This window comes from Schistocerca nitens, chromosome 7 (genome assembly GCF_023898315.1).
Source record: "Schistocerca nitens isolate TAMUIC-IGC-003100 chromosome 7, iqSchNite1.1, whole genome shotgun sequence".
Classification (NCBI taxonomy): domain Eukaryota; kingdom Metazoa; phylum Arthropoda; class Insecta; order Orthoptera; family Acrididae; genus Schistocerca; species Schistocerca nitens.
In genome coordinates this window covers 295099099-295125867 of record NC_064620.1, presented here as the reverse complement: position 1 = coordinate 295125867, position 26769 = coordinate 295099099, and the positions used below count along the sequence as shown (strand labels likewise).

Here is a 26769-nt window from a genome sequence, read left to right as displayed (position 1 = left end):
TCGTCCTAGAGAGGGGTCGGTCAGCGTGCAATTGGCTGACGTTTTGTTGTCACAGCCCCCTCTGCTCTATCGTTCCCGACTGGCATGCCGGCGTTTGACTTTACGCCATAACACATACGAGGGTGAGTCAAATGAAAACCTTAAATTTGTAATAAGAAATCGAAATTTTGCGCCGTTATACTGTAAGTTGGTAATCGTGCTAAAAACAGCGCGCAGAACGGCATGTAGGTGGCAGCATAGTGCAGATGCACACATACCGTCGCAGTATCAGTACAAAGATGGCCGCCCCACTTGCGACTTGCACCAGGGAAGAACAGCGTTCTGTTATTCGGTTTTTGCGTAGTGAAGGTGTGAAACCTATTGAAATTCATCGACGAATGTTTGTCACAGAAGCAAGTCTACGAATGGAATAGAAAGTTCGCAAATTGTGTTACTTCAGTGGAAGATGCTCCTCGTCCAGGTCAGGCACATCGAGTTGTGACTTCGTGACTCCACAGAACATTGCAGCAGTTGAAGCCATAGTGAAGGAAAACCGCCGAGTGACACTGAATGACATTGAAGTATGTTTACAGATTAGTCGTGGGTCAGCACACCACATTGTGCATGATGTGCTCCAGTTTCACAAAGTGTCTGCAAGATGGGTGCCACGGCAGCTGTCTCCTGAAATGAGAGAACGACGTGTTGATGCTTGTGAAAAACTTCTTCGGGGCTTTGAACGAGAAGGTGATGGCTTCCTCGCAAGAATCTTTACTGGGGATGAAACCGGGGTTCCCTTCCACCAACCGGAAACGAAGAGAGCGAGCAAGGGATGGCGCCATTCCTCATGACCAAAACCAAAGAAGTTTCTAACAGAACCATCAGGAGGGAAGATTATGCTGACTCTCTTTTGGGACGAAAAAGGCGTAATTTTGGAGCATTTCATGCCTAGAGGTACCACTGTCACCAGTGCATCATCCACAGATCTCCTAAAAAAATCATCTGCGGCTTGCAATCAAATCAAAGCGACGTGGATTGCTATCAGCAGGTGTCCTTTTGCAACATGACAATGCAAGGCCCCACACTGCCCGTAAAACACTTGCAGCAATCACAGACCTGCATTTTGAGTGTCTTCCTCATCCACCATACTCACCAGACCTTACCCCAAGTGAGTTCCATATGTTTGGACCACTCAAAGACGTAACGGGAGGAAAGACGTTCCTCTCTGATGAAGAGGAACGCCACGCGGTGCATGAGTGGTTGCGCGGACTACCAAAAGAATATTTTTCTAAAGGAATTTATGAAATTTGTAAGCGCTGGAGGACCTGCATTGAGCGTGAGGGAGATTATGTTGAAAAGTGATACAGCTTTGTACCACTTCTGAAGAATAAATAAGATTTTAAAAAATATTTAAGGTTTTCATTTGACTCACCCTCGTACAACGACTCAGTCTAGATGCATGTAGGGCTCAGTGAAGAGAAATGGAATGAAGATAAGGATTTCTAGTCAGATGAATATATGACAATATCGACAAAAGCAAAAAATAATCCAACAGGAATAGCGTTTGTTATGAACGGGAAGGTAGGGCAACGCGTGAGTTACTGTGAACAGTTGAGTGACAGGAGTATTCTCATCACACTCGATAGCCAACCAAAGCCAACAAGAGTAGTTCAGGTATACATGCTGACTGACACTACAAGTACAAGATGAGGAAAAGAGAAAAATATGTGAGGATATTAAATTGGTAATGTAGTATACAAAAGGAGATGAATGTCTAATACTCAAACGCGTTGTATCACTGTAGCCGGCCGGTGTGGCCGAGCGATTCTAGGAGCTTCAGTCTGTAACCGTGCGCGAATCCTGCCTCGGGCATGAATGTGTGTGATGTCCTTAGGTTGGTTAGGTTTAAGTAGTTCTAAGTCTAGGGGACTGAAGACCTCAGATGTTAAGTCCCATAGTACTCAGAGCCATTTTTTTGAATCACTGTAGTAGGAGAGGGATTAGAAGGAAGAGTTACAGGAGAATACGAACTCGGTAGTAAGAACAACAGAGGAAGAAGACTAATTGAGTCATGCAATTAATTTCATCTTGTAGTAGCACGTACCGCATTCAAAAATCACCAGAAGACGAGGTACACTGGGAAGCGGCCTAGAGACATGGGAAGATTCCAGCTGTATTACATCATGGTGTGGCAGAGATTTCGAAATCAGTTAATGAGGCGTACCCAGGACCAGATATAGACTCAGGTCACACTTTAAGCGCAGAACATGAGGGACAGAAAGACTCTTAAGAGAAGCGTTAGAAAGGAACAATGTGTAAAGAAGTGATACGCTGAAGTATTGAGGAATGATGATGTGTGTTTCAAGTTCTCTAAGGCTGTATATACTGCAATAATGAATAGGAAAGTACACAGATCAGTTGAAGATGAACAGTATCTCTAAAGACGGCAGTCACAAGCCATGGGTGGATATATATAGGTAAAAAGAAGAAAACTGTGAAGAAAGCTTGGCTATCAGAAGAAACACTTCAATAGACTGATGAGGAAGGAAGTACAACATTTTTGTGGAAAGAGGGGGGGGGGTATAGCAATGTAAGTCACTTACAAATGAAGTGAGTAGGAATGCAGAGAGGCCACAGCGAAAATGCTATATGAATAACGCGAAGAAATCGAAAAGGAACGTTCATCGGAAGGGCAGATTCAGAACATAGAAAATTAAAAGTAAGTTTGTGTGAAATTAAAAGAAAGCGTCAGTTTCAAGAATGGAGAAGAAATTCCATTGTTGTAAGCAGAGGACGGACAGATAGGTGGCAAAGGACATTGAGAATCACTACAAGGGCGAGGAATTGTCTGCAGATACTTTAGAAGAAGAAATGGGTGTCGATCTGGAAGACGTAGGGGGGTCCAGAATTTGTGCTTGACAGTTCTGGAAGACTTGTGATCAACATGGCAGAAAACAGGTACAAGAAAAAATATACAGCTAGTTATATGTATTAGTACCAAGAGGGAGCAGTAAGAATCGAAGACCAAGAGAGAAGTACTCGTATTAAAAGGGGGGAAGGGGGCATTCTGTCTTTCTTCCCTATCATTTGAAATGTACATCGAAGAAGCAATGACAGAAATAAAAGAACAGTTCAGTGGTGTTTTGAAAACTCAGAGTGAAAGGATGTTGGTGAAGAAATTAATGAAGAGTTAAAATGTTCAAATGTGTGTGAAATCTTATGGGACTTAAATGCTACGGTCATCAGTCCCTAAGCTTACACACTACTTAACCTAAATTATCCTAAGCACAAACACACACACCCATGCCCGAGGGAGGACTCGAACCTCCACCGGGACCAGCCGTAATGAAGAGTAACAGTTAGTAGATTGTCGATAAACTCAACATCAAAATTGGGGATCTGTAGTAGGCAAAGTGAAGGAGCTCTGCTACAAGTGTACAACTTTGCTTCCGCCGTTTGCCGATAGGTGGCGATAACGGTAAGTAGCGGTCGAAAGAAACAGATCGCAGAAGTCAGGCTTTTAGCTTGGACCTCGGTCAACATAACCTCGTTCGAACATTAGTCGATTTGTGTCTACGTCATAAAGTTGTTGTTGATTGAAAATGTCAGTTTACTAGCCTAATTCTCGTCATTTGTGGGAGGTGTGACTGTTTCGTTTCAATATGAAGAAAACATCGGCTTAGGCTCATTAAATACTCTCAAGTACATAATGTAAGGACGCTATTAGTGAAAGAACGTGTCGTGAGTGGTTTCAACGCTTCAAGAACGGTGATTTTAACGTCGTAGACCGGCATAGTGGTCGAAGAGAGAATGTTTTCGAAAATGCAGAATTAGAGACTCGCCTCAAACTCAAGAAGAGATTGGCACGATTAGTGGTAGTGACACAGCAAGTCATTTCAAAACGTCTCAAGGCTATGGATATGATTCAGAAAGAAGGAACTTGGGTCTCGTGTGAGCTGAAACCAAGAGACGTTGAACGGCGTTTGTGTGTTTGTGAACAGTTGCTTCAAAGGCAAAAACGGAAGGGATTTCTGCGTCGCATTGAGACCGGGGACGAAAAATTGGTTGATTATGATAACCCTAAACGCAAAAAAAAAAAAATCATGGGGATATCCCGACCATGTTCCACGTCGGCGACCAAACCGAATATACACGGCTCCAAGATCATGCTCTGCATTTGGTGGGAACATCTCGGTGACGTCTACTATGAGGTGTTAAAACCAAGTGAAAGAATCACACGTGCTCGTTATCGAACGCAGTTAATGCGTTTGATCAGAGCATTAAAAGACAAACGGCAACAATACAGAGAGAGGCACGGTAAAGTGAATGCAGCACGGCAAAGCTCGACCCCACGTTGCAAAAGAGGTCAAAACGTACTTGGAAACGTTAAAATGGCAAGTCCTATCCCACTCGCCATGTTCTCCAGATTTTTCTCCCTCTGACTATCACCTGTTTAGATCAATGGCACATGGCCTGGCTGACCAACACTTCCGATGCCATGAGGAAGTCACAAACTGGATCGATTCGTGGATCGCTTCAAAATATTATAATCGAATGATGTCTACTCCCGGGGCCTTGTTTCGACTTAGGTCTTTCAGTGCCCTGTCAAACTCTTCACGCAGTATCGTATCTCCCATTTCATCTCCATCTACATTCTCTTCCATTTCCATAATATTGTCTTCAAGTACATCGCCCTTGTATAGACCCTCCATATACTCCTTCCACCTTTCTGCTTTCCCTTCTTTGTTTAGAACTGGGTTTCACAAATAGTTCTTTTTTCTCCAAAGGTCTCTTTAATTTTCCTGTAGGCACTATCTATCTTACCCCTAGTTAGTTATGCCTCTACATCCTTACATTTGTCCTCTAGCCATCCCTGCTACTAACTGACACAATAAATTAAATCACGTTAGACAGGTTCTCGGTGGAGGAGATTTGACAAATAACGACTGAGTATCGTGAAACAACATTAAGGTCGCCTGTAAGCAGTGCGGAAAGTTTAGAATTATTGACTTCCGGAACATGAGACTGAACAGAGTCATGCGAAGAATAGCAGAGCGGTAATCACTGCTACGTGTTACATGGTAGATACTCGTATTTATGCTTATTTGAACCACCTTCGTATCGATCTCCAGCTCGATCCAGATCACTGCCTTCGTGTATAGGGTAGTTTCCAGAAATAACTGCTGATGGTATATATTTCCGCAAAAGTTCGATCGGACGCTGTTCCTCACTCCATAATTTTGTGATGGATTTACGTCTAGTAGTATAAGCATCCGATCACGCCTCCAGGATTGACTAAATATTCAATTTCTCATGTTACCCTTCCTAAAATTTCTTTATGTATTAGATACGTTGAATATTATTCCAAATTACGTGTAATCCGTATTTATTTTGAACTAGTACATAATATCTGTGATGTTAACTAAGCAGCAATGAAACAGTTTAGTAGCTCGTTGAATAATGTTATAGAGTGCATCACTGAAATTGACGTCTTGTAAATAGTACGAATAGAGAATCTACAAAACATCTGTGTAGATCTTATGCATAGCAGACAGGAATAAAGTCTGGCGTTTGAATAACACGTCGAGATAATATTCTATATCTTTTTTCCAGAACTAAGTTTTAATAAGCAGAATCTGTGACGAATTCCTTGAATTTGAAAATGTCATTCAGATAAACGATCAACAAATGTAAAGGAGTTACAGAAAATACGATAGCCTAGTGCTGCAAGGTGATTCCAATTCACGTTGTGGCGAACTCGTCGCCCATTCCCTCTTCTGTGTATTCTTGTCCTGATTCCACTGCCAATGCAGCCTCACCTGCAAATGAAAAGAAGGATTCTGTGATATCGTGTAAAATCGATACCGATGCCAGCCACACGCAGTGTGTCTGTTTTCGACATCAACTATAGACTCTTCAAATCGCTGTAACGTGTGTGACAGAGAAATCTGTCTGTTGTACAATGAATCGAGGTTTTATCCTGTTCCATTCACAAACCTACTGTGGGAAGAATGAATGCTCATAGCCCAATGAATAGGTTGTTATCCGTTTAATTTTGCGTTTATCATCCCTAAGGTGAGGTCAAAGAATATTCATATATTGTATCTTAATAAACAGTTCTCAGAGTAAATTATCACAAGGTATTGAGTATTCTACTTCACATTTTCCTCGATTCTGATTTTGAAGCATTTCTGTAATCATTCATGGTGCCTTTCTTTGAAAAGGTCAAGGTCCGATATGCATACCGAACAGCTGAACAGCATTCATAGAAATAATATATAAATATTCTAGAAGCAATGGATTTCTAACTGAACTACAGTTATCCAGTATCTTGACAAGGAAGAAATTCTGATATTGTATTGCATTTGTTTTTTTATGAACCTATATGACGTTAGTTACCCTTCATGTCTTGGATCTGTTGGGCTCTGGTACAGGCTAGTGGGAGGAGCTTTGATCACCTTCGTATATACCTACGTAATTAGATAACGAGGCACTACAGACTTTCAGGTTCAGTCTACATCTACATCTATCTACATCTACATGGATACTATGAAAATCACTTTTAAGGCTTCATCGAACCACCTTCACAATTCTCTATTATTCCAATCTCGTATAGCGCGCGGTAAGAACGAACACCTATATCTTTCCGTACGAGCTCTAATTTCCCTTATTTTATCGAGGTGATCGTTTCTCCCTATGTAGGTCGGTGTTAACACAATATTTACACATTCGGAGGAGGATGTTGGTGATTGGAATTTCGTGAGAAGATTCCGTCGCAATGAAAAACGCCTTTCTTTTAATGATGTCCACCCCAAATCTTGTATCATTTCTGTGACACTCTCTCCCTTATTTCGCGATAATACAAAACGTGCTGCCTTTCTTTGAACTTTTTCGACATACTCCGTCCGTCCTATCTGGTAAGGATCCCACACCGCGCAGCAGTATTCTAAAAGAGGACGGACAAGGGTAGTGTAGGCAGTTTCCTTAGATGATCTGTTACATTTTCTAAGTGTCCTACCAATAAAACGCAGTCTTTGGTTAGCCTTCCCCTCAACATTTTCTATGTGTCCCTTCCAATTTAACTTGTTCGTAATTGTAATTCATAGGTATTTAGTTGAATTTATTGCCTTTCGATTTGACTGATTTATCGTGTAACCGAAGTTTAAGGGATTCCTTATAGCACTCATGTGGATGACCTCACACTTTTCGTTATTTAGGGTCAACTGCCAATTTTTGCACCATTCAGATCTTTTCTAAATCGTTTTGCAATTTGTTTTGATCTTCTGATGACTCTGTTAGTCGATAAACGACAGCGTCATCTGCAAACAAACTAAGACGGCTGCTCAGATTGTCTCCCAAATCGGTTATATAGATAAGGAACAGCAAAGGGCCTATAACACTACATTGGGGAACGCCAAAAATCACCTCTGTTTTACTCGATGATTTTCCGTCAATTACTACGAACTGTAACCTCTCTGATAGAAAATCACAAATCCAGTGACATAACTGAGACAATATTCCATAAGCACGCAATTTCACTACGATCCGCTTGTGTGGTACAATGTCAAAAGCCTTGCGGAAATCCAGAAATACGGAATCGGTCTGAAATCCCTTGTCAATAGCACTCAACACTTCATGTGAATAAAGAGCTTGTCGTGTTTCACAGGAACGATGTTTTCTTAACCCATCTTGACTGTCTCTCAATAGACAGTTTTCTTCGAGGTAATTCATAATGTTTGAACACAATATATGTTTCAAAATCCTGCTGCATATGGACGTTAACGACATGGGCTTGTAATTTAATGGATTACTCGTACTATGGTGGGATGTACCCGTGGTCTAGGGGACAGCCGGCACGGTAGCTCAGCGTGTTCGGTGAGAGGATTACGCGCCCTCTGTAATAAAAAAACTGAGTTAATCGATCATCAACGAACTTAAACGGATGTCTTACGACGTCCGCCCCGAGCAGACACAACGAACGAAAACGAACAAAATGAGATTAAAAAAAAAAAAAAAAAAAAGGTGTAGCGACTTTGATTCATAATCAATAACGTCTTCGGTCCCGAGTTCGATCCCCGCCACTGCCTAAATTTTGATAAATAATCAGCATTAGCGGCCGAAGACTTCCGGCATAAGAAGTCAGCCTCATTCTGCCAACGGTCTTGTCAAAGAGGGCGGAGGAGCGGATAGAGGTTCAGGGCACTCTCTTGTCCTAGGGGTGGGAAATTGCCCCTAAAGGCGGAAGAATCAGCAATGATCAACGACATGAGGATGCAGAAGGCAATGGAAACCACTGCATTAAAGACACGTAACGTGTATCCACAGGACATGTGGCCTGTAATTGAAGAAGTGTCATGATGATCTCTCCATTGGCAAAAGATTCCGGAATAGTCCCCCATTCGGATCTCCGGGAGGGGACTGCCAAGGGGGAGGTTACCATGCGAAAAAGATTGAATAATCAACGAAAGGATAACGTTCTACGAGTCGGGGCGTGGAATGTCAGAAGCTTGAACGTGGTAGGGAAACTAGAAAATCTGAAAAGGGAAATGCAAAGGCTCAATCTAGATATAGTAGGGGTCAGTGGAAAGAAGACAAGGATTTCTGGTCAGATGAGTATCGGGTAATATCAACAGCAGCAGAAAATGGTATAACAGATGTAGGATTCGTTATGAATAGGAAGGTAGGGCAGAGGGTGTGTTACTGTGAACAGTTCAGTGACTGGGTTGTTCTAATCAGAATCGACAGCAGACCAACACCGACAACGATAGTTCAGGAATACATGCCGACGTCGCAGCTGAAGATGAACAGATAGAGAAAGTGTATGAGGATATTGAAAGGGTAGTGCAGTATGTAAAGGGGGACGAAAATCTAATAGTCATGGGCGACTGGAATGCAGTTGTAGGGGAAGGAGTAGAAGAAAAGGTTACAGGAGAATATGGGCTTGGGGCAAGGAATGAAAGCGGAGAAAGACTAATTGAGTTCTGTAACAAGTTTCAGCTAGTAATAGCGAATACCCTGTTCAAGAATCAGAAGAGGAGGAGGTATACTTGGAAAAGGCCGGGAGATACGGAAAGATTTCAATTAGATTACATCATGGTCAGACATAGATTCCGAAATCAGATACTGGATTGTAAGGCGTACCCAGGAGCAGATATAGACTCAGATCACAATATAGTAGTGATGAAGAGTAGGCTGAAGTTCAAGACATTAGTCAGGAAGAATCAATACGCTAAGAAGTGGGATACGGAAGTACTAAGGAATGACGATATACGTTTGAAGTTCTCTAACGCTATAGATACAGCAATAAGGAATAGCGCAGTAGGCAGTACAGTTGAAGAGGAATGGACATCTCTAAAAAGGGCTATCACAGAAGTTGGAAAGGAAAACATAGTTACAAAGAAGGTAGCTGCGAAGAAACCATGGGTAACAGAAGAAATACTTTAGTTGATTCATGAAAGGAGGAAGTACAAACATGTTCTGGGAAAATCGGGAATACAGAAATACAAGTCTCTGAGGAATGAAATAAATAGGAAGTGCAGGGAAGCTAAGACGAAATGGCTGCAGGAAAAATGTCAAGACATCGAAAAAGATATGATTGTCGGAAGGACAGACTCAGCATACAGGAAAGTCAAAACAAACTTTGGTGACATTAAAAGCAACGGTGGTAACATCAAGAGTGCAACGGGAATTCCACTGTTAAATGCAGAGGAGAGAGCAGATAGGTGGAAAGAATACATTGAAAGCTTCTATGAGAGTGAAGATTTGTCTGATGTGATAGAAGAAGAAACAGGAGTCGATTTAGACGAGATAGGGGATCCAGTATTAGAATCGGAATTTAAAAGAGCTTTGGAGGACTTACGGTCAAATAAGGCAGAAGGGATAGATAACATTCCATCAGAATTTCTAAAATCATTGGGGGAAGTGGCAACAAAACGACTATTCACGTTGGTGTGTAGAATATATGAGTCTGGCGACATACCATCTGACTTTCGGAAAAGCATCGTCCACACAATTCCGAAGACGGCAAGAGCTGACAAGTGCGAGAATTATCGCACAATCAGCTTAACAGATCATGCATCGAAGCTGCTTACAAGAATAACATACAGAAGAATGGGAAAGAAAATTGAGAATGCGCTAGGTGACGATCAGTTTGGCTTTAGGAAAAGTAAAGGGACGAGAGAGGCAATTCTGACGTTACGGCTAATAATGGAAGCAAGGCTAAAGAAAAATCAAGACACTTTCATAGGATTTGTCGACCTGGAAAAAGCGTTCGACAATATAAAATGCTGCAAGCTGTTCGAGATTCTGAAAAAAGTAGGGGTAAGCTACAGGGAGAGACGGGTCATATACAATATGTACAACAACCAAGAGGGAATAATAAGAGTGGACGATCAAGAACGAAGTGCTCGTATTAAGGAGGGTGTAAGACAAGGCTGTAGCCTTTCGCCCCTACTCTTCAATCTGTACATCGAGGAAGCAGTGATGGAAATAAAAGAAAGGTTCAGGAGTGTAATTAAAATATAAGGTGAAAGGATATCAGTGATACGATTCGCTGATGACATTGCTATCCTGAGTGAAAGTGAAGTAGAATTAAATGATCTGCTGAACGGAATGAACAGTCTAATGAGTACACAGTATGGTTTGAGAGTTAATCGGAGAAAGACGAGGGTAATGAGAAGTAGTAGAAATGAGAACAGCGAGAAACTTAACATCAGGATTGATGGTCACGAAGTCAATGAAGTTAAGGAATTCTGCTACCTAGGCACTAAAATAACGAATGACGGACGGAGCAAGGAGGACATCAAAAGCAGACTCGCTATGGCAAAAAAGGCATTTCTGGCCAAGAGAAGTCTACTAATATCAAATACCGGCCTTAATTTGAGTAAGAAATTTCTGGGGATGTACGTCTTGAGTACAGCATTATATGGTAGTGAAACATGGACTGTGGGAAAACCGGAACAGAAGAGAATCGAAGCATTTGAGATGTGGTGCTATAGACGAATGTTGAAAATTAGGTGGACTGATAAGGTAAGGAATGAGGAGGTTCTAAGCAGAATCGGAGAGGAAAGGAATATGTGGAAAACTCTGATAAGGAGAAGGGACAGGATGATAGGACATCTGCTAAGACATGAGGGAATGACTTCCATGGTACTAGAGGGAGCTGTAGAGGGCAAAAACTGTAGAGGAAGACAGAGATTGGAATACGTCAAGCAAATAATTGAGGACGTAGGTTACAAGTGCTACTCTGAGATGAAGAGGTTAGCACAGGAAAGGAATTCGTGGCGGGCCGCATCAAACCAGTCAGTAGACTGATGAAAAAAAAAAAAAACCCTCCTACTAACTTTGTTGAATATTGGTGTGACCTGTGCAACTTTCCAGTCTTTGGGTACGGATCTTTCGTCGAGCGAATGGTTGCGTATGATTGTCAAGTATGGAGCTAATGAATCAGCATACTCCGAAAGAATATAATTGGTATACAGTCTGGACCAGAACATTTGCTTTTATTAAGTGATTTAAGTTATAGATATTTACTTGTACGTTACTCATGTTGGTAGCTGTTCTCGATTCGAATTATGGAACATTTACTTCGTCTTCTTTTGCGAAGGCATTTCTGAAGTCTGTGTTTAGTAACTCTGCTTTGACAGCACTGTCTTCTATTGTATCTCCATTGCTGTCGCGCAGAGAAGACATTGATTGTTTCTTGCCGCTAACATACTTCACACACGACCAGAATCTCTTCGGATTTTCTGCCAAGTTTCGAGACAAAGTTTCGTTGTGGAAACTATTGTAAGCATCTCGCATTGAAGTTCGCGCTAAATTTCGAGCTTCTGTAAAAGATCGCCAATCTTGAGGATTTTGCGTCTTTTTAAATTTGGCATGTTTGTTTCGTTGTTCCTGCAACAGTGTTCTAACCCGTTTTGTGTACCAAGGAGGATCAACTCCGTCGTTAGTTAATTTATTTGGTATAAATCTCTCAATTGCTGCCTATACTATTTCTTTGAGTTCAAGCCACATCTGGTCTACAGTTATATTATTAATTTGGAATGAGTGGAGATTATCTCTCACAAAGGCGTCAAGTGAATTTTTATCTGGTTTTTTGAATAGGTTTTCTTTCGCTTATTTTTGGAGGATTTGGGGATTACAATATCCAACCTCGCTACGACAACCCTGTGTTCACTAATTCCTGTACCGGTTTTGATGCTCTTTATTAACTCGGGATTCTTTGTTTCTAAGAGGTCAAGTGTGTTTTCACAACCGTTTACTATCCGCGTGGGCTCATGAACTAACTGCTCGAAATAATTTTCAGATAATGCGTTTAGCACAATTTCGGATGATATTGTAAGCGTACCTCCGGAATTAAACATGTATTTTTGCCAACATATCGGGGGTAAATTAAAGTCTCCACCAACTATTATCGTATGAGTCTGGTACATGTTTGAAATCAAACTCGAGTTTTCTTTGAACCTTTCAGCAGTTGTATCATCTGAATTGGGAGGTCGGTAAAAGGATCCTATTATTATTTTATTCCGGTTGCCAACAATGACCTCTGCCCATACTAACTCACAGGAAGTATCTACTTCAATTTCGCAACTTAAACTACTTCTAACAGTAACAAATACGCCATCACCAACCGTGTTTAGCCTATCCTTTCAGAACACCGTTAGGTTCTTCGCAAAAATTTAGGCTGAGCCTATATCCGGCTTTAGCCAGATTTCAGTGCCTATAACGATTTGAGCATCAGTGCTTTCTATTACCGCTTGGAGCTTTGGTACTTTCCCAACACAGCTACGACAATTTACAACTGTTATACCATTAGTTCTTGTATCTTCGTTCTTCCTGTGTTCGGCTTGCACACTTTGAGACTGAAGCCCTTCTTGTGTTTTCCCGAGAGCCTCTAACCTAAAAAACCGCCCAGTCCACGCAACACAGCCCCTGCTACCCGTGTAGTCGCCTCCTGCGTATAGTGGACACCTGACCTATTCAGCGGAACCCGAAATCCAACCACCCTTTGGCGCAATTGCAGCCTACACGGTCGCAGAAGTATTGGCAAGTAATTCACTTTGGAGTGGAACCAAGGGCCGCAGTCATAGTGGCAAACAGGGCGTAGAGAACTACAGTCCTTGCATAGTTCTCTGATGACCACTGCAACGTCATGGAATTACAGTCGCCCGTAGGAGTACTTTATATCGTCAATATGTACTTTCAATATGGCAGAGGAATTGATGAATTCCTGGATAAACTAACTCAAGTAGCCACATCGTTGCGGGGGCGAGTATTTATAGTGACAGCAGATATAAATGCCAAGTCCACCCTATGGTTCAGTGCCACTCAAGACGACGGAGGTGAAAAAGCAGGAGAAACCATTAAGGCACTGCAATTAGTTGTCGCCAACAAGCAATGGAACCCCCCTCCCCCCACCTACTCCAGCGGAGGGAGGAGGGCACAAACATCGACGTTACTCTAGTAATGCCAAATCATGCAACAAGATAATGGACTGGGCTGTATGGGATCAGGTCACAACAAGCGACCATAATTTAATAACCTTTTCCATAATGGACCGGGAGTGCCACTGGGACATGGGGTGAGACTGGGACCACTTAGCGAGGGAGTGCGACGTACCGATATTGCCGGAGTGTGATGAGAATGTAGAGGAATACGCCGAAGAGCTGGTGAAAGCAGTTACCAAGGCGGTGAAGGCAGGAGGAGAGCCGTTGCGGCCTCCTTTTCACCATGCTCAGCCAAACTGGGACAGATGCACCAGTCTGTAAGGAGGTCGAGGAGGTATTACCATCGGAGTGTCATCTGGGAAGAAAAGCAACGATGGCTCCAAGCGTACAGAGAAGCCAAAGAACATTTCCAACAGGAGCTCAGGGCAGTCAGGCTGAGGAGTTGGGACAAGTACATACAAAGCCAATTGGCTACAGACCTATGGGGTGTCCCGTACAAGCTAGTACAGGAAAAAAAGGTCGCCTATGGTGTTATCTACCGTTAGGGATGGGGACCAGATGACTGGGACTTTGCAGGAAACTGATGAGGTCCTCCCCCAGGTCCTGTTACCTGATGATAGAGAGGAAGACGTCTCAGATGAACAACAAAGGATCAGGAGAGAAAACCAGCAGGTCTACATAAACAATACCATGGTTTATCCCTTCTCCTAAGAGGAGGTAGGTGTCCAAATAAAGGCCCTTAAGAAGGGCGAGGCTCCTGGACCAGATGGCATTACAGCAGAGGTGGTGCAATTCCTCGCCCACCAGCTGGTGGCACCTCTCACAAAGTTATACAATGAGTGTCTACGGCTCAGAAAATTTCCATCCATTTGGAAAAAAGCAAATGTGGTAATAATCAAAAAAGGTCTAGATCAAGACCCAAAAGATGTGAAATCTTACAGACCCATCTGCTTACTGGACCTGCTGGGCAAACGTTTTGAGAAGTTGCTAGCAGATAGAGCACACCACGTGTTGTGTGGGATGAGTGACAGACAATTTGGCTTCCAGTCAGGGCGATCAGCATCTGACGCAATCGCCCTGGCTGCAAATGTCTGTGACTCTGTCCCGCACAGGTACATTGTTGCCATCATGGTGGACTTCAATGGCATCTTTGACAACCTGTGGTGGCCTGCACTCTTCTCCTGCTTTCGGAAAAGAATTGTCCAGGGCCGCTATATGGCTGCCTTAGGAGATATTGCGAAGACAGGGAGGTGTGGCTATCGGCCCCTAGCGGAAGAATTAAGAAGAAGATAACAAAGGGGTGTCCTCAGGGCTCTGTCCTGGGGCCTCTCTTTTGGGATGTCAACATGGAACCTCTTCTGGATGAGTTAAAGAGCAGTAACGACGTGCTAGAGGCCATAGCCTATGCAGACGACCTCCTCCTGCTGGTTAGCGGCTGTTGCCGCGAGGACCTAGAACCTAAAGTTGAAAGAGCTATATCTATTATGACGGCATGGTGCCACAAAGCCGAAATGACAATTGCGCCAAGCAAGTCTACATACTTGGACAACTTATTAGGAATCCAACTGTTAGAATTAAAGGCTCACCAGTTCTTCGGTGCTGTGAGGCCTGATATCTAGGAGTAGTCGTCGACGAGAGTTGGAACTATAAATCATATATATTGACACCGTAACACAAAGATCATTAGAAACGCTAAACAACCTAATTGGAATTGGCCACGAACGCTTCCATCTCCCACCTGACCTAATTAAATTATACCATAATAGCATCCTAACCTGAATCGTGGGATACTCGTCAGGGGTCTGGGCACACAGGCTCACGAGGGCTATGCCTGCTATGGCCGTAAGAAGGGTGCAGCGAAACATGCTCCTGCGCTCGGTAGGGGCGTACGGAACAACTCCTGGGGGGGCATTGCTCTTACTAATGGGGCTCTGTCCCTTTGATATAAAAATCAGAGAACAGGCCGCCTGGTACTGGGTGAAGAAGGAGAGGAGCGAAAAGATAGTGGAAATAACCGGGATAATCCTGGAATGTGGGATAATGATGATATGGGGCGAAGAAGGTATGAGTTGCTGCCACACATTGAGGAGCAATTACAGCTTACATACCTTAAACTAACCAGAGGACTGCTCCACTTTCTTACTGGACATGGACCATACCTGACATACCTTTGTCGGTTCGAGAGGCGGGCTACACCAACGTATGACTATGGTGCCGTGCAAGGCAATCCAGACCATGTTGTGTATGAGTGCCCCCTATTCGCAGATGTTGGAGATGAACTTAGACAACAACTTCCTAACCATGACACACACCATCTGCACAGGCATGAGAACACCTTTCACGTCCTGAACAAAGTCTCAGATGCCATATCCAGAAAAGTTCTTAAGGAATTTTTAAGGAACAATCTATAATATGTAATTACCCGAATCAGACTCCGTGCTCCGTGCATCTCTCCTGTTCCGCCGGGGCGTGGACTTGGCCAGCTGCTTCACGGCTGGGATCCGTCATGTCTCGGGTTGAGGAGGGGGGGGGGGGGGGGGTGCACACTTTTCACCGATCGTGACACGCACCGACAATGACAGTATAGATAAGAAATAGGTTAGTTGTAGGATAAGACAGGAAAACCCCTTAGGATAGCACTGCAGCGATTAACGTCTTCGGCCAGCCCAATGCCAGGGGCATGCCCACTGGGGTTAGCTCGGTGGGCATGGCCAACAACATCGTAGGTTTGTTAAACACTGGAACACCTGTAACGCTGCATGTAGTGTAGATTAGTTAGGTATAGATAGTTGCATGTACATCGTAAAATAACAACTCAGAGAACCACTCACAATCAACTAGCAACCAAGATACACGTACAACAGGATAATAGTTGAATAGAAATGCCTGTAGTGGTGAAATAGTAGTACGAGTAGAATTAACATACCTGTAGTGTTAGCAATTAAGCTGCAGTAATTGTAATATGACTGTAATATTAGGACCCACTAATGTAGTAAAGTAGTGGGTTGATATGTATCTTTGTAACCAATTTTGAATAAAGATTAAAAAAAAACACTACTGTAGACTCTGACGAAAACGTAGGAATTGTGTCTAATAATACGCAGATCTTCAAAAACCTGACTCCTGAAGCACTCAGGTGAAGTGAATAATTCGCCCCTGATTAGGAACTTGTAATATGTCACAAAACCGGTTTACTTTCCGACGCAAACGAATCTGGTGACATAGAAGATGCCTTACCTCACCCAGTCAGGCCGCTAACAGACGACGGATTGTGGACTCCCTTTAGGTACTTGTATCCTGAGGGGTAATCTTGTGTGTTTGACAATTGGATCCCGACTGTGAGGCTCTGGAGAGTTTATGAAGGTTTAAAAGGCAATTACTATGCTTTTTTCATCTGTTTCAGTTCTCGTTAATGGAGGGAGATGATAACACCTTTTCGGTTGGCAGGTGACGGGCGAAGAGTCATGGAATAATATCCTTGGCACAGTTGAATTAAATTTTGAATCCTTCTCCTGGTAGTTCGAGAGTTGGGCAAAGAAGGTCAAGATGATAACAGGCAGGCGGAATGTCAACGAAGACCACAGAAGCTGCATGTAATACAACTGCAAGACAGAGTTTAATGCTACACACTGGATGTCCAGGGCTCCGGTGCATTAGACTGATATAGGGAGAGGGGACCGTCACTATGATGACTACGCAGAGTGGAGCAAGAGAGTATCAAGTTGGACGCAAGAGTAACTATTCAGTACACCAACTCTACAAAATACGCCCGCCACTGCTCCTGAAGGCAGGGCTGAGACACCTTACAGTCCGGGCCAGGGTGACCAGAGAAGCTGACCAGACAAGAAAAGCAGGCCAAGTGATATCAGTGCAGCCTCACAGTAGCAGGGACACAGGCCAGTCATGCATAAATGTTACTCTTGTTCCAGTGGAGGACTCAACTCTGTTTGCAGCCGTCCAGTCTGGAGGTTGGACCCATGTTGGAGTATCCTCTGCTCGTCTCGTCCAACTGTCTTCAATCTTTGATGAAACAGCAAGGCCTGTCTGGGGTTCATAGCCACTGTGAGCCGCAATGCTGCACCTGAGGCAAGACGAGGGGGGCTGTGGGCACTATCAACCAGCAGATCTTTTGGTGGCCCAATCAGTGAGTCCAGGGAGCAGACCATCATCTTACATCGTGGGGCGCATAGCTGCTACCACCTGCCTTCTATTCCTGTGGGCAGGCTTCTGCCAGCTGTTCTCCTGTCGGCTGGCCGCAGCGAGAATCCGCACAACTTCATGCAATTTTTGCAGAGCTGGCGGTGCCTTTTCTACTCGCGGTCTCTGTTACGGTAAGACATGCCCTGGTTATCCACTTTCCGGAAGTGCTATTGGCCACGGCCAGCGGGAACGACGCTGCCTGCCTAGCGTGGCCATTGGCCTTCTGATGTCACTGGGCGCTGACGGCTGACGCTGCTGTTTCAGCCACTGCTGGTATCGAGACTGCCTACTGCGCACTGATGTCGCCACATGCCTGGCATAGCGTACGCCACTGCTGCCCTGCTGCCGCAAATGGCATAAGAATCAAGACACACGCGTGTCTTGGAGCAACAAAGGGTTAAAAATTCAAATGCTCTGAGCACTATGCGACTTAACATCTGAGGTCATCAGTCGCCCAGAACTTAGAACTAATTAAACCTAACTAACCTAAGGAAATCACACACATCCATGCCCGAGGCAGGATTCGAACCTGCGACCGTAGCGGTCGCTCGGTTCCAGACTGTAGCGCCTAGAACCGCACGGCCAATCCGGCTGGCAGAAAGGGTTACTTTGTTAATGATGTCTCACTAGCGCCATCGGGCGTCTGGCAGGCCGTCAACATCGAAACACTGCTCACCGACATCCAAGTGTAATAGTCCATCTAGAGGCTGAACTCAGCAACCTACCACCACCGCGCAGCGCAGCGTCCGGGCCCCGGGCGTTACAGGTCCTTGTTGTTGTAGCGTTTATTGCAAACAGGCACATGGTGAGTCAGAATACTGTGCATTGCTCTTACGTCTCAATCCATTCTCTTGGAGAGCATATTGCGACGTTATTACCTCTTGCTGATGAGCTAAGGCGTGACAATTCACTTGGAGACGGGGTCTTCACTTATCATTGGTTGAGCGCAACATGGGCGTATATGGTAGCGTTACCTTTCATTGGTCAAACTGTTGAGTCAGATACTGCACTGCTGCTTACGAGAGAGTTGGTTGGTGGTCGTAGGCGCAAGCCATCGCGATTGCAAGGTCAGGGTTTGCCATAGTTGATAGCAGGAGTTGCAGTTTGTTCACTCAGAATATGCTTAAGGGTTATTAAGAAGTTATTGAGAAAAGTGGTACTGTGATAGACATTATAATTTGCGAGTTGCGTACATGACTTACGAAGCAATCAGTCGAGTACAATGTTGTGTAATGTCTCGTGAGTGTATTTTGAACAGCATTATGGCAAGAATTGTGACGCTCAATAAACTAATGGCGTCACTTGGAAAGAATTTATGTGCTCGTTACTGGAAAGTATACCGGCTTTTTCCCAGATCAGTTTCAGCCACCACTTCATAAACAGAAGCACGGCCGTGCGTGGCCTTCTGAGAGAAGAGTTTCAACTTTAGAAGACGCAAAATGAGCGTATAGAACTGTGCATTACATGCCTGATGCTGTACGCGTCCAATTACAGCCCTCACGTCCACAGCCAGACTATCAAAACCAGTACCCTAGAACGACTTTAAGAGCAGAGGTGTTGTGGTGTGATAGGCCGATTATGCACACACATGGAAAACTAGTGACAGGGGGGGGGGGAGGGGGGTGGACACTTTACCACTTTCTGAATACTAGAAGATCAGAGTGGCTGGACTTTTACATGCTCGAACCTTAATACATCAAGATGTGTCGTTTTGGGTGTGGGAGGTAAGTGACCTGAACTCATTTCTTGTGTGAGGGGGACGTGGTCTTGATCGTAATTGGTTTTCACCAGTGGGACCTAGTTGTCTTACGGCCTGGCTTACGAAGGCTGGGTTAGACGCTTTGTGTCTATGTCATTTGACCAAGGGAAACCGAGCGAGGTGGCGTGGTGGTTAGAACACTGGACTCGCATTCGTGAAGACGACGCTTCAAACCCGCGCCTGGCCATCCTGATAGGTTTTCCGTGATTTCCTTAAACCGCTTCAGGCAAATGCCGGGATGGTTCCTTCGAAAGGGCACGGCCGACTTCCTTTCCCATCCTTCCCTAAATCCGATGGGACGATGACCTCGCTGTTTGGTCCCTTCCAACGAACCAATGGGAGAATTGTAGCATCACCTCCTCTGTGTGCTTCTTCACCAGCACTAGGTGGTGAGATGAGAAACCTACTGGCTAGTGTCTAAAGGAGATCCTCCTCTGAAGATTTTGTAAGCCTCTAGCCTTTTGGTATACTGCCCTCCATTTTTTTCTAATTGTGATGATCTTTTCCTTTCTTCAAAACTTTTAATTTATCTTTAATACATTTTTGTATATTCTAGTCTGAGTCTGCCCCTACTATTTTTCCCTACTACTGCACTTTTCATCTACTGGTGAAAGATGCCGTAGCAGATGTCCCAGCAACCTGGCCTGCCTCTGGTAAGAGCCTTCCATAGACTTCTTTTCTCACTCTTCGCTAGTACTCTTTTTAAACAGTAATGTTTCTGAGTTGTATCCTTTCAGTGGAGTTGGAGTTCCATAGAGCAGGCTAGCTTAAACATACTGCAGTTGGTGTTTAAACACATACCTTTCATGTCTCCATGCATAATTACTCACATGTACGCTAATGGAAAATCATTCCAGGTGCCTCAGCTTGACCGCTAACAGATGGTCCCAATCTCAATTTTCTGTCCTTCTCTGCCTACTTAGAATACAGTTTATTATGACTCGACTCGCAATGGCAGTGACGTAGAGACTGGTGAAACAATCATGCATTTCCTTTAACCGAAGATGACGGAGTTCACGAAGTGAATGCCTAAGCAAAAGGAAATTCCAGAGAGTACCTAAAGTCGTATGGACGCAATAAATAGTCCATAGAGGAATGCGAATTGAAAAACGAACACAGCCAAAGTCAATCACTCTACTATGAATGGCAGATCAAAGGCTTAAGCGAGGGACTGATGCGCAAATGTTGGGCTACAGTATTTACTGACACTCTCGCGTCAGTGGAAGGGGCCAGGTGACAATCTCGCGCTGGCGACACCCTGCATGAGAGAACGCTGTGCTCGTGCCACAAGTCCACGTATCTCTGACTGTGTCATGCTGGACGAGAAATCCGAATCACTGTCTCATACTAAAACCAATAATTACCATCTTGTTGGTGAAGCGTCCGATGAACCATCCTACAAGAGGCGTTCAATAAGTAATGCAACACATGTTTTGTCTCGGTGAATTCCGGTTGAAAAAATGCGGAATTTGTTGTGGGACATGGTGGAATATTTTCGCTTCAACCCCTATAGTTTGGTGAAGTTCCGACAGGTGACAGCGCTGTTGGTAGCCCTCAAAGTGCCGGCTGTAACGGCGTTGCGTTCCAAGCAGAGCTGTCTGTGAGTTTGTGTTGGCGGAAAGCCAGAGCATCGCAGGTATTCATAGGAGCTTCCAGAATGTCTACGGAGACCTGACAGTCACCAAAAGCTCGATGAGTCGTTGAGCAAGGCGTCTGTCATCGTTGCAAAAAGTTCGCGCAAACCGGTCCGATCTCCCGTGTGCCGTGGGAGTCCTGCATTGTTGGAGCGTGCGGATACTCTCATTCGAGGTGATCGACGGATAACAATCAAACTGCTCGCTGCACAGCTGGACATCTCTGTTCGTAATGCTGACACACTTGTCCACCAGTTGGAGTACTCGAAAGTGTGTCCCGTCGCGTTTCTCGCCGCCTAACGAAAGACCATAAAAAGTAACGACGGACGATCTGTACGGAATTGCTTGCACGTTACGAGGCTGATCGTGATAATTTTTGTCGACCATCGTCACAGGCGATGAAACATGGCTTCATCACTTCAAATCGGTAACAAGGCGGCAATCTGTGGAGTGGCGCCGCACCATCTCTCCCCCGAAGAAAAAGTTCGAAGCCGCAACCTCACTCGGTAAAGTCTCGGCGACGGTCTTCTGGGACTCTGAAACAGTTACTCTGTTTGATGTCCTCCCTCAAGGTGCAACAATTAACTCTGAAGACTACTGCGCTACCCTCAAGAAATTGAAGAAACGACTTCAGCGTGTTCGTCGCTACAAAAATGCAAACGAACTTCTCCTTCTCCATGACAACGCAGGGCCTCACAGAAGTCTGCGCACACGGGAGGAGCTTACAAAAGTTCAATGGACTGTTCTTCTTCGTCCATCCTACGTCGCACCTACCGACTTCCATCTGTTGGGCTCAATGAAGGATGCCGTTGGCAGGAAGCATTTATTATGCAGGAAGACGTTGGCTCCGAAGATGACTAGTTGAGTGGTACCATGAGGACACACATACCATCCCAGATAGGTGGCGTAAGGCCCTCGCATTTAACGAATATTGTGTTTAAAAACATGGCTTTGTAGCCAAAAGAGTGGGGAATAATATGTTTTATTGAAATCCTGAGTAAAATCAACGTACTTTCAGAAGAAAAATATGTTGCATTGCTTACTGAAGCTCCTCGTACATCTACGTACGTATTCCGCATTCCATCATACTGACCTTGTACTACCACCTGTGATTCCTTACAAAGTTGATGAACGGAAACGATGACCTGCTAATCCTTGTTGTGTAAATACACTCCTGGAAATGGAAAAAAGAACACATTGAAACCGGTGTGTCAGACCCACCATACCTGCTCCGGACACTGCGAGAGGGCTGTACAAGCAATGATCACACGCACGGCACAGCGGACACACCAGGAACCGCGGTGTTGGCCGTCGAATGGCGCTAGCTGCGCAGCATTTGTGCACCGCCGCCGTCAGTGTCAGCCAGTTTGCCGTGGCATACGGAGCTCCATCGCAGTCTTTAACACTGGTAGCATGCCGCGACAGCGTGGACGTGAACCGTATGTGCAGTTGACGGACTTTGAGCGAGGGCGTATAGTGGGCATGCGGGAGGCCGGGTGGACGTACCGCCGAATTGCTCAACACGTGGGGCGTGAGGTCTCCACAGTACATCGATGTTGTCGCCAGTGGTCGGCGGAAGGTGCACGTGCCCGTCGACCTGGGACCGGACCGCAGCGACGCACGGATGCACGCCAAGACCTTAGGATCCTACGCAGTGCCGTAGGGGACCGCACCGCCACTTCCCAGCAAATTAGGGACACTGTTGCTCCTGGGGTATCGGCGAGGACCATTCGCAACCGTCTCCGTGAAGCTGGGCTACGGTCCCGCACACCGTTAGGCCGTCTTCCGCTCACGCCCCAACATCGTGCAGCCCGCCTCCAGTGGTGTCGCGACAGGCGTGAATGGAGGGACGAATGGAGACGTGTCGTCTTCAGCGGTGAGAGTCGCTTCTGCCTTGGTGCCAATGATGGTCGTATGCGTGTTTGGCGCCGTGCAGGTGAGCGCCACAATCAGGACTGCATACGACCGAGGCACACAGGGCCAACACCCGGCATCATGGCGTGGGGAGCGATCTCCTACACTGGCCGTACACCACTGGTGATCGTCGAGGGGACACTGAATAGTGCACGGTACATCCAAACCGTCATCGAACCCATCGTTCTACCATTCCTAGACCGGCAAGGGAACTTGCTGTTCCAACAGGACAATGTACGTCCGCATGTATCCCGTGCCACCCAACGTGCTCTAGAAGGTGTAAGTCAACTACCCTGGCCAGCAAGATCTCCGGATGTGTCCCCCATTGAGCATGTTTGGGACTGGATGAAGCGTCGTCTCACGCGGTCTGCACGTCCAGCACGAACGCTGGTCCAACTGAGGCGCCAGGTGGAAATGGCATGGCAAGCCGTTCCACAGGACTACATCCAGCATCTCTACGATCGTCTCCATGGGAGAATAGCAGCCTGCATTGCTGCGAAAGGTGGATATACACTGTACTAGTGCCGACATTGTGCATGCTCTGTTGCCTGTGTCTATGTGCATGTGGTTCTGTCAGTGTGATCATGTGATGTATCTGACCCCAGGAATGTGTCAATAAAGTTTCCCCTTCCTGGGACAATGAATTCACGGTGTTCTTATTTCAATTTCCAGGAGTGTACATAAAAAAAACATGTTCGAGATCGACTGTCATACGATTCTACTGCCTCGAGTATACGTATCGCGAGGGATTATCAGAAATTAAATAACGGGATTTAGAGCTCGCACGGAAGCACATAGGTAGTCTTTTTCACTCAGTATATATATGAATAGAATTGGAAGGCAGTGGATAATATTAATACAGAGTAAACTCCACATTGTACTACACAGCAAATGTGAAATGTGTACACAGATATTCGCCTCCAATTCAGTTTCAACACACTGTACAATAGAAGCAATGTAAGCGTCTCGGTCTTTAAAAGAGTGGCCCTGGTGTACCTAGCAGTATCCGGACGCCGCTGTGAAAAGCGAGATAGACCACTAGATGTGACCACAGGCAAACTCGCCACTGTCAGAGAAGGCGGTAAATACTGTGCTGCCAGCAGAGGAGCAGCTACAGCAGAAGGGTCGATCGGGAGACGTCAGTGGCTTCGAACGTGGACTAGTCATCTGAGTCCACCTGTATATCAAATCCATCAGGAACATTTCAGCCCTTCTACAGCTGCCCAGTCAACAACTGGTGATGTGATTGCGAAACGGAAACGCAAAGAACAACCGTAGCTAACCCAAGACCTGGCTGGCCTAGTGTAATGACGGACAGCGACAATCGAGCATTGTGGAAGGTGACTTTAAAAAGTCATATGAAATCAGCTCAAGAATCACTCGTCAGATGCAAAGTGCCACCAGCAGTCCATCTAGCATTATGACTGTGCGTAGGGAGTTAAAAAAAGAATAGGGTACAATATTGGAGCAGCTCCTGATCAGTATCTGTAGTCAATGCTAAGCGGTGCTTGATGTGGTGCAAAGAGCGGCGCACTGGACTGTCGATGACTGCCGGAAAAGTGTGATTTTGAGCTATGAGTCACTCCCTACCCTGTTGCAATCAGATAGGAGTGTTTGGAATTGGCGAGTGCCTCCAGAACGTTGCCTACCATCATGTCAACTAGTGACAATAGTGACATACAGAGAAGTTGGTGTTACGGTATGGGGGTAATATTCGTGGTTAGTGTGTGACCCCCTTATTGCTATCAAGAAAATGCTAATTGAGGGAGATTATGAACACTTGTTTGTAACTGCGTGACAATGCACCCCTCGTAAAGCAGCATCTGTGAGGGGACGGTTTGTGGACAACATTCCTACAATGGATTGGTCTGCCATAGGTCCCGACATGAATCTAATGGCATTAGTTAAAACGTCCACTTGGCTGCAGACCGCAACATGTAGAATCCTACCTCCTCTGGTTTCTGCTCTTGAGGAAATATGGCCCGCCATCCCTCTCCAGACAGTCAGACACCTCACTGAAAGTGCCACCACAGAGTTTAAGCCGCCACAAATGCGGACACTCCCCATATTAATGTCCACTAATAAGGGTGCGAATAGTTTATCGTACTCTACAGGTTGTATTTGTAAGGTGGATGTAGCCACTACAGTGATATTCAATGAAACAAATAATCTTAAAATTCTCTCCCCTGATGATACGTATTGAAATTTTTAAATAATTCGATGCCATCACAATATAAGGCGGATGAATTTGCCACGTTACATTTAATATTCTGTAAATTCTTTTCAATTTTGTATTTATATCAGAACACAATCGGATTATTAATAATTTCATACTGGCTAGCACATCGTACTAACAACTTCTGTATCACTGCAAGTCTGGGAGTTAATTATAGGGTGAGCATTCCATTGCGGAGGCAACATTACGCAACCACACATACACACGCTATATTTTACAAACACCTCGGGGGTTTACGATAGTCTTAGTAGTTAGACACTTAGTCTCATCATTTCACTAAGATATACCTTCATAGTCATACGGTATGCATAACATCTTTTACTTACGTGCTCTTCGTGACAGGCGGAATTCATGCTGAATGTCGTTCCACTGTCCTGAGTACACAGGCGTAACTGAAAATGAAAAGCGAACCAATCAGCATTCAGTATGAAACAGAAAGCTACACGCTATTTTATATAAAACGCTCATATGAAGATAATGTGTATTACATGTGTCTCATTATTATAACTTGTATATTGCAGCAGTTGTTACGCCTGTGTTAGAGGCATCTATTTTGGGTAAATCGAAGTTTGGGAGGATGATCGACGTGGGTACGTTACCTAACTCAGTGTAAGTGAACTACCTGAATGAGGTCCTATAACCTCCCACAACATATTGGTTAAATATAAACGTAGGCTTCCGAGGCCATTGTCACCTTCTGAAGAAGGTCACTTGCAACAGGGACCGAAATGTCTGTAGTTTTATGTATTGACAATGCGGTCACAAACGCAGAAACATTTTATTGAATATGTATTGGTTGTTTTATTGCCATTTTTTGTTGAGTTTGTTAGGGTCTCTTGGCCTACAAGAATCTTTAAAGTTTATTATTTGTTCTTGCTGTGCACGTGCGTCAGTAAGAGCAGCAACTCGGCAGTAGTCAAGTTGCAGTTGCAAGTTCTGAGTTCGCAGTCGGTTAAGACGTGCGCTCGTTGACATGTGAGAATCTTACATCTTTTACTACTGTTTCAAATAGGATAATCCGAATTATATTAATTAGTCGCATCAGAAAATTTTCCTGAATTGAAGCATCAGCATAAAAAGTTTCATTGGGAGTTGTGGCATACACGCGATATTAAGACGTTATGCAATTTCATTGTCGGTTGCGTGAAACAAACTAGAAACTAAAAACGCGAAATTTGTTATCTGTAATTGACTATTCTAAATGATAAACTTCATTCTTTGCGACGTCGTCCGATCCTAGTTAAAACCATTTCACAACGATATTAAAGCTAAACGGATATTTAACCAGTCGTTGACTCACCTCCGAAGATGTTCTCCGTAGTTGAGAACGAAACGTTAGGGAGAAGAAGTTTTACAGATCGACCACGGCAACTTAGCCTGGAAGTGTTTATTGATGATGTACACTCCTGGAAATGGAAAAAAGAACATATTGACACCGGTGTGTCAGACCCACCATACTTGCTCCGGACACTGCGAGAGGGCTGTACAAGCAATGATCACACGCACGGCACAGCGGACACACCAGGAACCGCGGTGTTGGCCGTCGAATGGCGCTAGCTGCGCAGCATTTGTGCACCGCCACCGTCAGTGTCAGCCAGTTTG

General features: G+C 44.8%; 1 protein-coding gene across 1 annotated transcript in view; it reads right to left on the bottom strand.

Annotated features, from left to right (window-relative positions):
* Nucleotides 1-5706: 5706 nt before the first annotated feature.
* The window catches only part of LOC126195582 (radial spoke head 1 homolog), a 128422-nt gene continuing 107359 nt past the window's right edge, over nt 5707-26769 (bottom strand). Inside the window, exons 6-7 of the mRNA XM_049934208.1 lie at nt 25494-25559; nt 5707-5795 (exon numbers count right to left, since the gene is read on the bottom strand). Coding sequence (XP_049790165.1) covers nt 5719-5795; nt 25494-25559 — 143 coding nt within the window. The 3' untranslated portion in view covers nt 5707-5718. The remainder of the gene's footprint in view (nt 5796-25493; nt 25560-26769) is intronic.